The sequence below is a fragment of the Sciurus vulgaris genome (genome assembly GCF_902686455.1).
Source record: "Sciurus vulgaris genome assembly, chromosome: 10".
NCBI classification, from domain to species: Eukaryota; Metazoa; Chordata; class Mammalia; order Rodentia; family Sciuridae; genus Sciurus; species Sciurus vulgaris.
Genome location: NC_136470.1, coordinates 74,575,907 through 74,589,123, shown reverse-complemented (window position 1 = coordinate 74,589,123; position 13,217 = coordinate 74,575,907). Strand labels below are relative to the sequence as shown.

The window sequence follows — 13,217 nt, the reverse complement described above, 5'->3', positions numbered from 1 at the left end:
TGCTCTGGAGCAAAGTCCTTTGGTGCCACACCTTACATCTGCAGTGCTCAAAGGGTTGCATGTGTTGTATACTTGGACTGCGCAGCTGTGCACAGAGAAACTCCAGGCTCAGGGAGGCTAGCTGGCCTGAGCTCACAGCACTGGCAGTATCCACACCAGAATCCAAATTTTCTGACTAGTGTTCCAGGGCCATTCGATTTGATCCTGTTTTTGTGTGATTTTCATTTAAATCATACTTCAGCCTTGGAAAATCAGGCCTGGCAGAAATGATATTTCTCTTTGTTGAGTTGGAAAACTGAATTACACATCCTCACAGAAATATGGGCACTAAAAGGTAGGTCTTCTCATCCACCAGGATCTGTGGTTTAGCTGAAAAGACACCTGGAGATGGGGTGTTCCAGGCTACTGCAGGATGGTGAGGTGGGGGCGAGGGGCGCAATGACCAGGGAAAACTAGAAGCTGCCTCAGACACCTTCTAGGTTTATTTTCTTTCTTTTCTTCTTTTTCTTTTAAAAATTTGCAGTACTGGGGATTGAACCACTGAACTACATTCCCAGTCCTTTTTATCATGAGAAAAGCATCTGGCTAGGTTGCTGAGGCTGGTCTTGAACTTGCAATCCTCCTGCCTCAGCCTCCCAAGATGCTGGGATTACAGGTGTGTATCAGCACACCTAGCCACCTTCTAGTTTTCTAACAGAAAGTTGTAACTTCCTGTGCCTCAGTTCATCCCCATCTTTTTTTCAAAGTGACAGGACTGGGGAAACAGAGGGGAGGAGGGAGCTAATATTTAGTGGGCACTGGTATGTTTGGGATGATGAAAAGTTTTGGAAATGGATGGATGTACATTGTGAAGGCACTTAATGCCACTGGACTGTTCACTTACCAATGGTTGAAATGATCAACTTTATGTTGTGTATATTTTACAATAGTAAAAAATAAAAGAAGAGGATGGAGTTAACTAAAAGTGTCTAAGGTTCTGCAGACTCTGAAAATCTGCTTCTTACTCTGACTGGAAATTTCCTGCAAAATTAGTTTCAACTTCCAAATGCTTTTTCCTGCTCATCTTCCAGAGCCCTTTTCAAGATCCCTACCCTTTTCTTAATTCCTGAGCTAAATATCTGGCAGCTGCATGGGGCCTGGGGTAATGTTGGCACTTGTTCCGTGTCATGGATGAGGTTGTCAACATACTGAAACGCTGTGGCAGAGATGGAGTCTTCTTGGAATTCTGAAAATCTCTTATTCTGATGGATTGAGCTTCTCTGCTAAAAGTGGTATTGGGGTTTTTAAAAAATGAATATGCAAGTATTTAATTAGTTTTGGTGTAAAAGCTGGGTTGAGAATCCACATCCTCACAGACAAAGGCCCAAGCCAGAGTGGTTGACCCTGGTCTTCAACCCCACTGTGCAGGTGGCAGTGCTGGGGTTGAGAAGTTAGGTGTAAAAATGCAAGAACTGACAATCCTCAGAAAAACTTTCCATGGTGTATGGATGTGGGGATAACCTGCCTCACCTGGGACCTAAGGGAAACTCAGTACAGCACAGAAAGGATTCGGGTTTCTTAAGGATGGTCAATGGCTGTGTGACAGCAGATGCTGACCAGGGCGCTCAAGCCCTGGCTCTAGCCTCAAGTGTCAGCAGACATGACAGCAGGACTGAGAAGCTGGCAGGAGCGTTTGTGCTTCCTCACTCAGGAAATGGCAATCGATAGTCCAACCAGTACTGGGAAAAAATGAACTAACTTGTTCCAAGATAGTCTAGTGTTTGAGTCCCACTCTGACTGGACTCTTCTCCTACGTAGAAACATTTCTGTCATATGTAATGCCTCAAAGTTTAATCAGTGCAAGGAAAAGGTCTAGGGACAGATGCTCATCATTTTAAGATCAGTTCTCAACAATGTGTGGGCACAGAAGGACAGGGGCCAAGACCACCAGGGAACCACACAGGCCTAGAGCCAACCTTGCAGTGGCTAGTGGTGTGGCCTGTAGGGCTGCGAGCGGTGCTGGGCTTGAGGATATCCACAGCTGTCTCTGCCGGGGAAGGAAGAGGAGGTGAAGAGTGGAGCTAATAGCACCTCTTTCCATTTCAGGGTGTTCGTTGTCAATCAGATTCCTAAGATTCAACAGGCTTTATTTCCCTCTTAATTAGCTTTCAAGGATGTGCCTATTATCTTCTCCAAACACTGTGGTGGTTAGAGACATATGCCAGCCCTGGGGTGGCAGGCACCCAGTGGGTAAGCAAAACCCCCAGGGAACTGCCCTTTAAAGGGACCCTTCAGTCCACCATTTGAGAGAAAGTAAAGAATGCTTTGGTGACATCATTCCCATGGAGGCAGGAGGTGAGCCTGTACACAGCTGGGACTGGAAGGAACATGCTGAAACCAGGTCAAGGGCAGTCAGTCAGCAGGGCAGGAATTCACATTTGGAGACATGGCACTGAGCAAATGCATGGGTGCCCAGTGCCAGGTTGTCAGCCATGGTCCCAGGAACGGAGGAGGCTGTAGTTCAGCTCACTAAGAGCACAGGACCTGCTTCCACAGCCAACAATGACTGCAGCATCAAGTTCAGGAGACAAGGGTGAGGTCAGGTGCCAGTATGGCTCTGGGAATGAGGTCCAAGTGATCGATCGAGCAGCAAAAAGCCTTCAAGAGGTGGCCTGCCCACCTGTATTCCAAGTTGGTTTTCAGTATGTCCCTTTGCTCATTTTTTTCATCCACCATGTTTGTTGCCATAAAGTTCCACTTACATATCCCTTGAGAAATTTTCAAGTCATGATGAACAGGTTATCTTCTCACATCTGATTTGTTATTTATATCTGAAAATACCAAACTAGTAGAACCACAATGCTTGCTTTTCCTCTGCCTGCTTATGTGCCCAGAGTTAATTTCAAGAGGGCAACATATTCAGAAGAACACTGAAGTTTAGGAGGGTCCATATGGAATGTGCCAGGGCCACAAGCATGCCTACTATAGCAACCTTGCATTAACTAGGGTGTTTGTAGCTTCCTATCACATGCCCCTTAAGGGTTTGGGTTAACTGAAATTTCTCCCTAAAAGAAACTGTGTGCCTTGACTATTGTATTTGAAAACTTTTTTTGGACATGCATCAACACAATTTTTGGCTTTTCTCTCTTCCACATGTACACCATAATGTCTTTGCTTATGCACCCAGCAGCACCTCCAAGGGACCCATCTCACTGAGCTCTCAAAAGGGCTACCAACCTTGATGAATAAGAACCTTAAAAATATGTTCAATCGGTTAAGACAGCCCTCAGGCATGCGTGTGTACACCTAGGCACTTTTTCTCAAAACGTAGAAAGAGCATCTGATTACATGGGTAAACTTTTTCAGTGAGTGCTACTCACCTGGTCCCACAGCCCTCTGTGCCCACCTCTTCCTTCAGAGAGTGGGGAAGTTGCATTTCTCCCCCTAAGCCACCAGAGCTGGACAAGGTCCCAAATTGCCTTCTGGAACACAGATACCTGGCTTTCCCCACTCCCCCTTGCTAGCCCTCCCCACTTGGTGCTATCTTTGATGCATACCAGCAACACCTGGCCTGGAGATCAGGTGCCTCTGGCATCTACCAGCTGACAGTTGCATAACCCACAGATGTTCATGCCTATCCTATAAAACGCAAGGGAAGCAGGGCCAGAGTTTTCCCTCAGCTTCCTTATTCTCTAAGAAACATTTAGGCTACGATGGCCACACCCACTTCCTCCCACAGTGGAGCATTGTATTGACGACACCTGCTGGATGTAGCTCTGTGGCAATACCCACACCCACAGGGGACTACTTTATCCTGGAAGAACTCCGATTTTCCACCACTTGTCTCTGGCCCATTTCAATGTAGTTGGCTTCTTCCACAGCTGCTTTTACCCATCTCAGGCCTTATGGGCTCTCCTGGTTTTGGGGGTTGTCATAGTATGGCAGAATTCTTTGAGATTAGGTTAAATTAAAATAAGAATAATAATTTAAACTTCTATTGCACCTCATACAGTTAAGTGAAAAGCTTAGGGTTATAACTTCCCCTCCCCTTTCTTTTGAATGTTTTTCAAACATTCCCTATTTCACATTTGCAGGAAATTTCTGAACTTTTATCTGGTATTGGGGATGAGGACATAGATTTAGAAAAAAGCATTGCAATCTACTCTGAGAGAAAAAGTGACAAGGAGAGCCAGCTCGAGGCTTGCTGTAATTCTCTAGGTCTGTGAATTTGTGATGATTGAATCTCAGTGCACACTGAGTAAAAGCCATTGTTTCTATAACCCAATGGACTAGACGGAGTCAGAAGTGATGTTCCTGATGGTAGAGGCACAGGTCCATCTCCCTCAGCCCTGTAAACCTGGAGTGCAGAAAAGGTCCTGCATTCGGTGTTCCACTCTCACCATCTCCAGAGAGGCCTCTGCCAAGGCTCTGGGAGCAGGCCATCTCCAGGGCTTCTTTTCCTTCGTGTGGTGGCACAGACACTGCCCATGGGCCCCAGGGACAGGGCAAGGTGTGCCCCCACGTTGCTCCTATCACACTTCATTTCTGCCAACATGCTACACATAGTGACTAGGCACCAACGCACCTGCAAAACCACACTTAATGCATGGCTGTTCTGGAGCATTGAAGGAGGACTAAACCCCAGCAGAAAGAAGAACAAGCGGAAGAAGGTAAAGGGGAGAGAAAAAGATCAAAACGGGAGCAGGAGTAAACAAAAAGGAGAAACAAACCCTAGATGGGTTCTTGTCCTTCAGCTGGAAAGCAACCACTATTTACAGTGCTGTTTTTCCATGAAAAAAAAAGTGTTCTGATTCAAATAATGAGGTTGGATATTTTGCTAAACCTGCCAAAGAAGAAAATATTAAGCAAGCATTCAAGAGAACGACACACTTTCGTTTTTTAAAAAAAGATGAGTTAAAGAGTTTTCTATCAAAATAGAACCAAATTAAGTTTTTGTTGCTGCTCTTGTTGCTGTTTTAGTTGGGATGGGACACCTGGAGGTGCCCTCACATCACAATTGAATGGCTGGCCACTTTAGCAAGGTCACTGTTACAGAACAAATTAAAAAGAAAAGGCAATCATGGTAGGAAATAGGACAACATAGCTGCTTCTACCTCCATGCTAGTATTAGGGTCAAGATCATCACACTCTGACTCCTCGGAACTGTTCGTCTCCTTGGTTGGCAGCATGAGGAAGGGGGAAGAAAGAGAACATAGTTAGAATGCAGGTAGCTTTGGCTAGGAGAGAGGAGGACTTCAGAGAAGCATGGGTGATGGGAAACTGGGCAGAGAAACAACCAAGTGCTTTTAAGATGGGGGCACGAATCACCAGGGCAGCAGCATGCTCTTTTAAGGGAGAGGAGGCTGGGAGTGTGGACAGCTGCTTATCTCACAGGAAAGAGCAATGGAAGCGACCGAATGAAGCGTGAGTGCTGCGGAATTTCAACTGTCATCTCCTGTGAGGCCGGACTTCTCAAATGAGGGCAAAGGAAAGCACACAATTTCTTTTCCCCAAGAAAGATGTTAGAATGGGTTTTAGTTGCTGTTACTCTGCTCCAGGGGGCAAACAAATTGCCAGGCAGAAAATGACACATTTTAACAAAATTCATTAGTGTGGAATTTGCATTGTTCAGTGGGAGATCTTTTCTGAGGGCTCAACTTACATAATGAATATTACACTGTTTCATGTTGGGGAAAAACAAGGGTCTGCTAAACTGCAGATTTGTGAGTTCAAAGTAAAAGATGGATTATTACAAAGCAGTAATTTGAGCTTTCCCAGTGTGCCTCTCTGTCATGCCCATGCATTGGGGGAGGCAAGTAAAATGCTTAAAGTTGATACTGTATGAATTCTGGGGAAAAGAAATAAAACTTTACCAAGGACACGGTGGCCCTTAAACTCCCAACTTTAGCTTTCACTGAGTTAGGGGTTTAGAGGGCATCCCTAATTCCTTTAACCTGAATGTATTCCCAAACCTAGGATACTGAATGGGCAGCTTTGAGAAATTTAATATGAATCAAGCATCTTGCATTTCTAAGAGAATAATGCTGCAGATAATTTTGCTATAAAACATCTGCATAGTATAAAAAGAAAAGTATAAAAGAAAATAAAAGAAGTACTTACTTGAATTGAAGTTGCCAGGAAAAATAAAAAAAATAAAAAATAAATTGATCTTGCATGCAAAATCCTGCTAAACTACTTCCCCTCTGGTCCCGACACCGGGACAAAAAAAAAAAAAAAAAAAAAAAAAAAATCCCCATCCACCCAAATTGCCTTGTGAGAATGCTGCAGGGTGGGAATAGATGAGAGGGACACTCTGGAATACCTTACTCACTTTAACAGAGACTTTGTTGCCCAGAATATCCTTGGGTTTACGAGGCCCTGTGGCTTCATTTTTACCCGTGTTCTCCACTTCCGCCCGCTTTCTCATGCGTAGAGTATGCCATGAACATGACTTCCTGTTGTACCAAAAAATGCACCAGTCAAAATGGCAGGTTGGGGCAGAGTAAGGCGGTGGGCTCATTGCCACTGAGTCAGGTGAGGTGCTCCAGTCCAGCCCTGACTTCCAAGGCCCCAATCCTGCATGCCAGTTAGTGGCTGGTGACTAATATCACCTCCCACTGGAAGTGAGCAAGGATCAACTCTGACCCCTCCTGAGGGATGTACAAGAGTGATTACAGCATTTGGAGAAAACATGAGTACCGGGTCACTAAAGTTTGTAGATCATCTGACAGAGGCTTCTAGGGCTGAGGAGTTGCTTTCATGAGGCAGGTGGATGTGGAGCAACGGGGTGGAGTGGAATAGGGAAGTCAAGGGAAGCGCATACTATTGGGGACAAGCCACTGACACTTTCCCAGGCCTACATACAAAGAATCAAAAGGATGATTTTGGGGTTTCTCTCTTATTATTTATATTTGGGTGTGACAACTCCCAAATACTGTAGAACTAACAGGATTTCTGAGGCAACTGACTTAATAAATGGTTGAGCACCACTCATGTATCTGGGTACTGCAGGGCAAAAGTTTTGGACTGTTCTCTATATCACTCAGTGTTTGTGAATATAGGTCCTAGAATTTCCCTGTTGGGACAAGACCTAACATGTGCTCTGGGGAGGTGACAGTGGCAGTGCCCTTTCATTCCTTCCTAATCTTTTTTTTTTTCCTACCAGGGTTTAGGAGCTCCTTCTTCAGAGATTCTATAAAGGGAAGGTCAGAGTAGAGCTCTAGAGTTCTACACCCATCAGACTCAAAGGCAAAGACAGCAAAAGTCAAGGCACAAACAGCATCAGGGACCCCAAGCAGGTAGCATCAGTTTTGGGTGTGGTCACAGGGTTTGGGTAAAGTTCCAATTATTGTTTGCAGTTAACTAAGGCTCGGTTTCCCTTCAGTGTCTCCTTGTCAGATATGGAGAAAAGAATCTTCATTAAGGGGGAGGGGTGGGTAAGATTTAGGGGGAAGGAATATACTCCAAAATACACTGCTTCTCCTCGACACTCCTCATATGCCAGGATGTCCCAAGGGAAGTGTTCCAAAAATAATTCATCACCTAACACACAGGCTCAACAATTAACCTGAAGAGGAAAATGCAATCACAGTCAGGTTGCTGGGTCTTCTGGGACAGTGAGTTCCTTTAGAAGGCCAGACCTTGCCTGGCCCTCCTGGCTGGGCAGGCTCTCTAGTTGGTCTATGTTCTGGCACCTTGCTCCAACTGCTGTCTCAGAGAGAACAGGCATAGAACAAACCTTCAGTTCATACCTTTACCCCCAAATCCACATCCTTGACTCCTTATAAGAATATCTCAAGTCAGGGAGGTCCCTGCTGAAAAGGTCCCCTGGGGCTGCCAGCACGGGGTGTACATGTGTGTGCCTATGCTTATCACCACCCTGTGCCTTCCTCAGTATGGTTGGTGAGAAGTAAGAAATGACAAATGTTAAAAATAACATTCAGAACATTCAGAGTAGTGTAAGTAGCAGGGCAATTTTGATTCTTCTTCCCAGAAACACTCGTCATCATGGTCTGGGGAGCTTCCATCTCTTGGCCACAAGCCTGGGGACTGATGTGGACACAGGGTTCCCGTGACATTTATGTGGTAGGCACTGCAACCAGCTCTGACCTCTGTGGTCATAACAGGCCCTAGGGAGTGGCCTTCACTGATAAACACCAATGCTATTTTTAGTCAGTTTCTCTCCTCCACCTCCACCAACCTTGGGACCAAAATGACCAGTGTGTATTTCAATTTGTTCTCTTTCCTCAGCGTGATCCTCCTCTTTCCTTCCCTCCAATGAAAAGTGTGATATGTGACCAAGAGACCCAGTGAAGAGGAGGAAGAAGCGCTTAATGCCTGGGTAACTAAGGATATAGATCACTAAGAGTTCGCTCTGCCAGGCCCTAGATTAGTGAGAATGTCACTGCTTTGAGAATCTTTTTCCCCAAGTTTCCTAAAAGGCACCAAAGTCATGTGTCTTTAGAATGAAATGGATTGGGCCTAGTTTGCTTTAGGGGCCACAACTGATTTCCAGTTGGATCTGCAGTTACCTGGCGAGGCCAAGGTAATCAGTAGCTTCTGTCCCCTGACCCAGAAGGGCCTAAGCAGCATGGTTCTGCTAGTATCACTGCTCAGGTACCCCACTGGAGTTCCTTGGGTCCCTTCCATGGTTGACTGTCCAGCATGAAAAGCTAGCTCAACACTGCCCTTCCTCTAGCCATTCATTTATGTCAGCACCCTGAGGTTGCCCAGTTGTTGGGAACCCACTGGACAGCATCCAATTTGCATCATTCCTCATCTCAGAAGTCAGAGAAAACCAATAAGGGCTGTTTAGAAGGGAAGGCTAGGGTCACAGCTTGAGTGACAATGGCAATTTTTGTGTAGGAAAAAACTGCCAATCCTTTCAACCAACTCCTAAAATATAGAAAAAGAAAGAAAAAAAAGAGAATCATTTGCACATTTAAGAGTTCAAGAATAATGAAATGGGGGAAAAAGGGTCAACTAGTCTTTAACCTCATTAAAACATGCTCATGGTGAAAATTTATTTTACATATTTAAAATAGTACATTTAAAATTATTAGTTACATTACAGGTACAATGATGAACATTGTGACTCTCCATCATATTGCACAACCTGACTTCATCCATATGGGTTTCTTTAAATAGTGCAAAATACTTTATACAGGAATGTGTTTGGAAGGGTTTCACAACCAAAATAAGGAAAAGAAATATCTTACAAATTACCATGAACATATATTAAAATGACAGGGGAGGGGAAAATTAAAAAAAAAAAAGTTACAATCTGTACAGAGGAATTGCCACAGACAACCAAAAAGTTCCCTCTCTCCTGGGAGAAGCAGTTGGCTCTGACCTATCCAGGTCTGGCATTTGTGCTAAGGTCATTTTTTGGTGTCAATCAAAAAAAAAAAATATATATATATATCTCAGTAACTTCATACAATATAAATAGAAGTCCAGTCCAGTGAGTCCCGTGGTGGGTCAAATGTAGCAACGGAAGGCATGCCTTTTGTCACCTAGGGTTTCAGTAGGGTTCTTGTCTTAATGAGGGGGTAGGGGGGAGAGGGAAAAAAAATGAACAGAAAATTATAAACAAAAAGGAAAGAAAAACCACAACCACCACCAACAAATAAACCAGAACAATCCAGCCTGGATGCCGCACGCTGCAGGAGGTGCCAGCACTCAGCCCTTGGTTCCAGTGGCACTGTCGAGGATAAGCAGCAGTAATTCCCTACCGTGTGTTTGCATTTTTGTGTTCTTTTGTTTTAGAATTTTTTTTTATTCCACATACTCCTCTCCCGGGGAAGCCAACGAGGCACTTACTTGATGCTCCCGTCGCTATTTTCTGCTGCTGCTGTGGCTTTGGTGAGGGGCGCCAGGATGCTGCCGGGGACCCAGCCCTCAGCTGCGGGGGAATGGTCGCTGGCAGGCTGGTACACCAGGCACATGTTCTGCTGGTTGACGGCAAGGACCTGGACCACCTCACCTTGGCTCACGCAGATTTCATTCTCCTTCAGTGCATAGTAATCTTTGATCACAGCCATGGATGAGGTCCCGTTGCAGCCACCCAAGTCATTCTGCTGTAAGTCAAGGATGAGAAGGACACAAGCACAAGGAGGTGGTTCGCATGGGCTTGCTCTGTACCCTACTGCATGGCTAAAGGCCAATCCACCAGTGGGGTTAACAGTAGGCAGAACATTCCTTCAGTAATACATATTCATAAACACGTTCTCTCAGTACCCGAAGTTTCATACAACAGTATAACAAAGGGTGAACAGGTACCAATACTGCCAGTTGCAGCCCAGGAAAAGGTGTAAACATACCTTAACCTGGAAGCCCCTTCCTAGCAAGCAACCTTCCTGACAGTGTCCTCTTGCTAATGGCAGGAGAAACCTGGCATTAGCACAGGGATACATAAACACCTGAGCACCGTATGGTCAGGGTAAAGTTCAGGTCAGGGACCATCCTCTGCTGTGGAAAGAACACAGATGCATTGCTCTTACTTTTTTTTTTTTTTTTTCCTTTTGAAAAACATCAATTGGCCTTGCTCTTCATTCTGAGTCTCCTTGAGACAGGAGTAAGAATAACACTTCTGCCCCATTTGAAGGCAAGGCCATGACCTAACCTGGCCCAGTTCCCTGTGGGAACAAAATACCTCACCTCCTGCCCTCATTAATATGGAAAATGCTGCCTGTACCACTTTTTCACTTGAGTCTACCCCAGGACCACAGCTTCTTGATAGACCTGTACCTCTCCAGGAGGCCTGGCTGCCTCCTAGAGTGTGCTAAGCAGAAATCCTTCAATATGGTTGACCCAATGCCAAGCTGACTTCCACTGATTCATAAGGGCAGTGTTTTTATAAGGTGTAAAATCATTCCCATGTGATATGGTGAAATAGGTTGGTACAGCTACTATAAACAGAATTGAACTTGGACATTAATAATTTTAACAAAATTAATATCAATTAATGATTTTGGGAAAAATAAAATTTCACATTCAGACTATGTAGGTAAAAAATATAGGTGGTCCTATTCATAGATTTATTGAGTTCTAGGCAAAACTGAGGCCCGACAAGCAAACTTACTGAGGTTTTAAAGTAAGTGTATTTCAGAATTTGGAAAAGACACCAGATCACCTGATTCCTAATCTATCACTTTCCCCATTTCTCTCTTGTTCCTACTACTTTTTAAGGGTCAAACCAGCTGTACAGACCAGTTCTGTGGGTAGGTCTATAACTATGCTCATGGTAAGATCTGAAGAGTAGATTACGGAGATTGGTTTCCCCCCTCCACACATTAATGATCAGCTTCTGCTTGCCACACCAGCCAGTGGGTGGTGAAGAACTGTGAACTTCCCTAGGAGCTCAAGGCAGGTCATCATTAGAAAGGGCTGTCTCCACAATCCCAGAAAAACCAAAGGCCGAATGTTCTCTCTGATATGTGGATGCTAATACCCAATAAGGTGGGGAAGGGGAGGGAAGATTAGAAGTTCACTGAATTAGACAAAGGGGAATGAAGGGGAGGGAGAGGAGGGGATTAGGAAAGGCAGTAGAATGAATGGGACATAACTTTCCTATGTTCATATATGAACACATCACCATGTACAACCACAAAAATGGGATCCTAATTAGAGTAAGTAGTACTCCATGTATGTATAATATGTCAAAATCAACTCTACTGTCACATATATCTAAAAAGAACAAATTTTTCAAAAAATAGGGCTGTCTGTAGATTGCACACACTGTAGTTGTGGCTTTTAGATTATCCATATCACAACTCCTCTATTTAGTACAATTGATCCGTTTTCATGATTGCCATCCTTTATATCAAGTTTTCATAGCTGATAATAGCCCTTTAACACAGAGTGCCTGAGCCAGAGGGAACTGGTCTAACTCAATTTATAGGAGAAGAAAGAAAAAATAATTGAGACTAGATGGTATTGAGTGCAGTGTTCCTGCTAAAATAATTAGCATAAAAAGATGCTATTTCCTAAAGTGGCCTCCGAGGCTGTGCCTTCAGGGTGGTAAGGGCAGGAGTGAAGAGCTGGCACTTACCTTGCTGGCCTCAAACTTGTCCCCAGATTGGTGGTAGTCAAACCCTGGACTGCCATTGGAGGTAGATATCTTCAGGGGTGGCAGAGGCGGGTTGTAGGTGGAGCCCTTCGGGGGCTTCTCTGAGCCCACAGGGACAGAGGAGTAGGGTCTGGGGCTGGCTTGTGGCACCCTAGGAGGCTGGGACCGCATCACAGCCGTGCTCCGTTCTTTCCGCTGATACTCAATGGGTGACTGTAGTGCTGCAAGGTAAGGGCAGACAGTCATCCTAAGCTTTGGGAATCACCTGAGGATCTGGAGGCCTACAAAGTACTGGGCTTTGTGCTAGGCATGGTGTGGATAGGTGAGAAAGGTATGACCTTTTTTTAAAATTTTTTTTACAGGACTGTGAGAACCAGGGCACCTACCTAAATAAGGAAAATAAAAAACAAAATGGCAGCACATTCTAGGTGCCAAGGGTCAAGGTAGGAGAGGAGAGCAGGCTTTGTGGGATGTGTGTGCAGGTGTATGTGACTGGAGATGGTGCTTAGGAATGAAGAGCTTTGGGAGAGGGCTGGCTGTCACTCTGATATTTGGAAAGAAGCAAGTGTGAGGCCTTTGGGGAACAGGCTGCAGTCAGATGTCCAGAAGCCAAGGCCCTTGGGTCTCCATGGAGGAGATTCAGACAAGTAAGGGAGGTTGAGGGTGATGATGTGGACAATCTAGAAAGCCAGGCCTGTTGGACTGGATTTAACTCTGCAGATCATGAAAAGTGGTTGGATTAAATGAACTTTAAAATTGTAAATTCAGACAGGATCCAAGATGGCAGACTAGAGGGAGGCTGCATTCCTTGTCGCTCTGTAACGCCGGATTTAAGCAGAGGATATCTGTTTCTCGGTGAGGCGGTTTTTGCTGCTTATAGATCCCCTGGTGTTTACCCATTTATCTGCTGTGATGACCTGCAGTCTGCCAGCATATCGACGCCTTTTTTGAGAGCAGATTGCTCACTGTCAGGCGTCTATCATCCTCCATTTGCCTGCCTCTCTCCTGTCCATCGCCTGCCTTACTCCTATCCATCACCCAACGCTTGAGGTTCACCTCCCGATCGCCCAGCAACAGTCAGCAAACTGGTCACCAACCGCCAGTGGAGCGCCAGCTGCCTGCTGCTGCCTGGAAGTTCACTGTTACAGTACCTGAAGGTTTGATTACA

The 13,217-nt window shown here is 45.0% G+C and overlaps 1 protein-coding gene and 1 long non-coding RNA gene across 26 annotated transcripts in view; one reads left to right on the top strand and one right to left on the bottom strand.

The window, feature by feature from the left end:
• The window catches only part of KALRN (kalirin RhoGEF kinase), a 647,130-nt gene that overhangs the window by 35,393 nt on the left and 598,520 nt on the right, over positions 1–13,217 (bottom strand). For 7 of the 25 annotated variants that reach the window (XM_079156093.1, XM_079156082.1, XM_079156108.1 and 4 more), the window contains 3 exons: positions 12,032–12,270; positions 9,802–10,058; positions 6,311–6,434 (listed from right to left, as the gene is read on the bottom strand). In XM_079156093.1, coding sequence (XP_079012219.1) covers positions 6,311–6,434; positions 9,802–10,058; positions 12,032–12,270 — 620 coding nt within the window. Of the gene's footprint in view, positions 1–3,518; positions 5,154–6,310; positions 6,435–8,977; positions 10,059–12,031; positions 12,271–13,217 lie in introns of those variants that run through there. The other 18 variants (XM_079156087.1, XM_079156101.1, XM_079156092.1 and 15 more) reach the window with 8 other exon arrangements.
• LOC306671084 lies at positions 2,058–5,124 on the top strand. The gene is made up of 2 exons (XR_013766580.1): positions 2,058–3,408; positions 3,447–5,124. It is a non-coding gene; the product is annotated as an uncharacterized lncRNA (long non-coding RNA).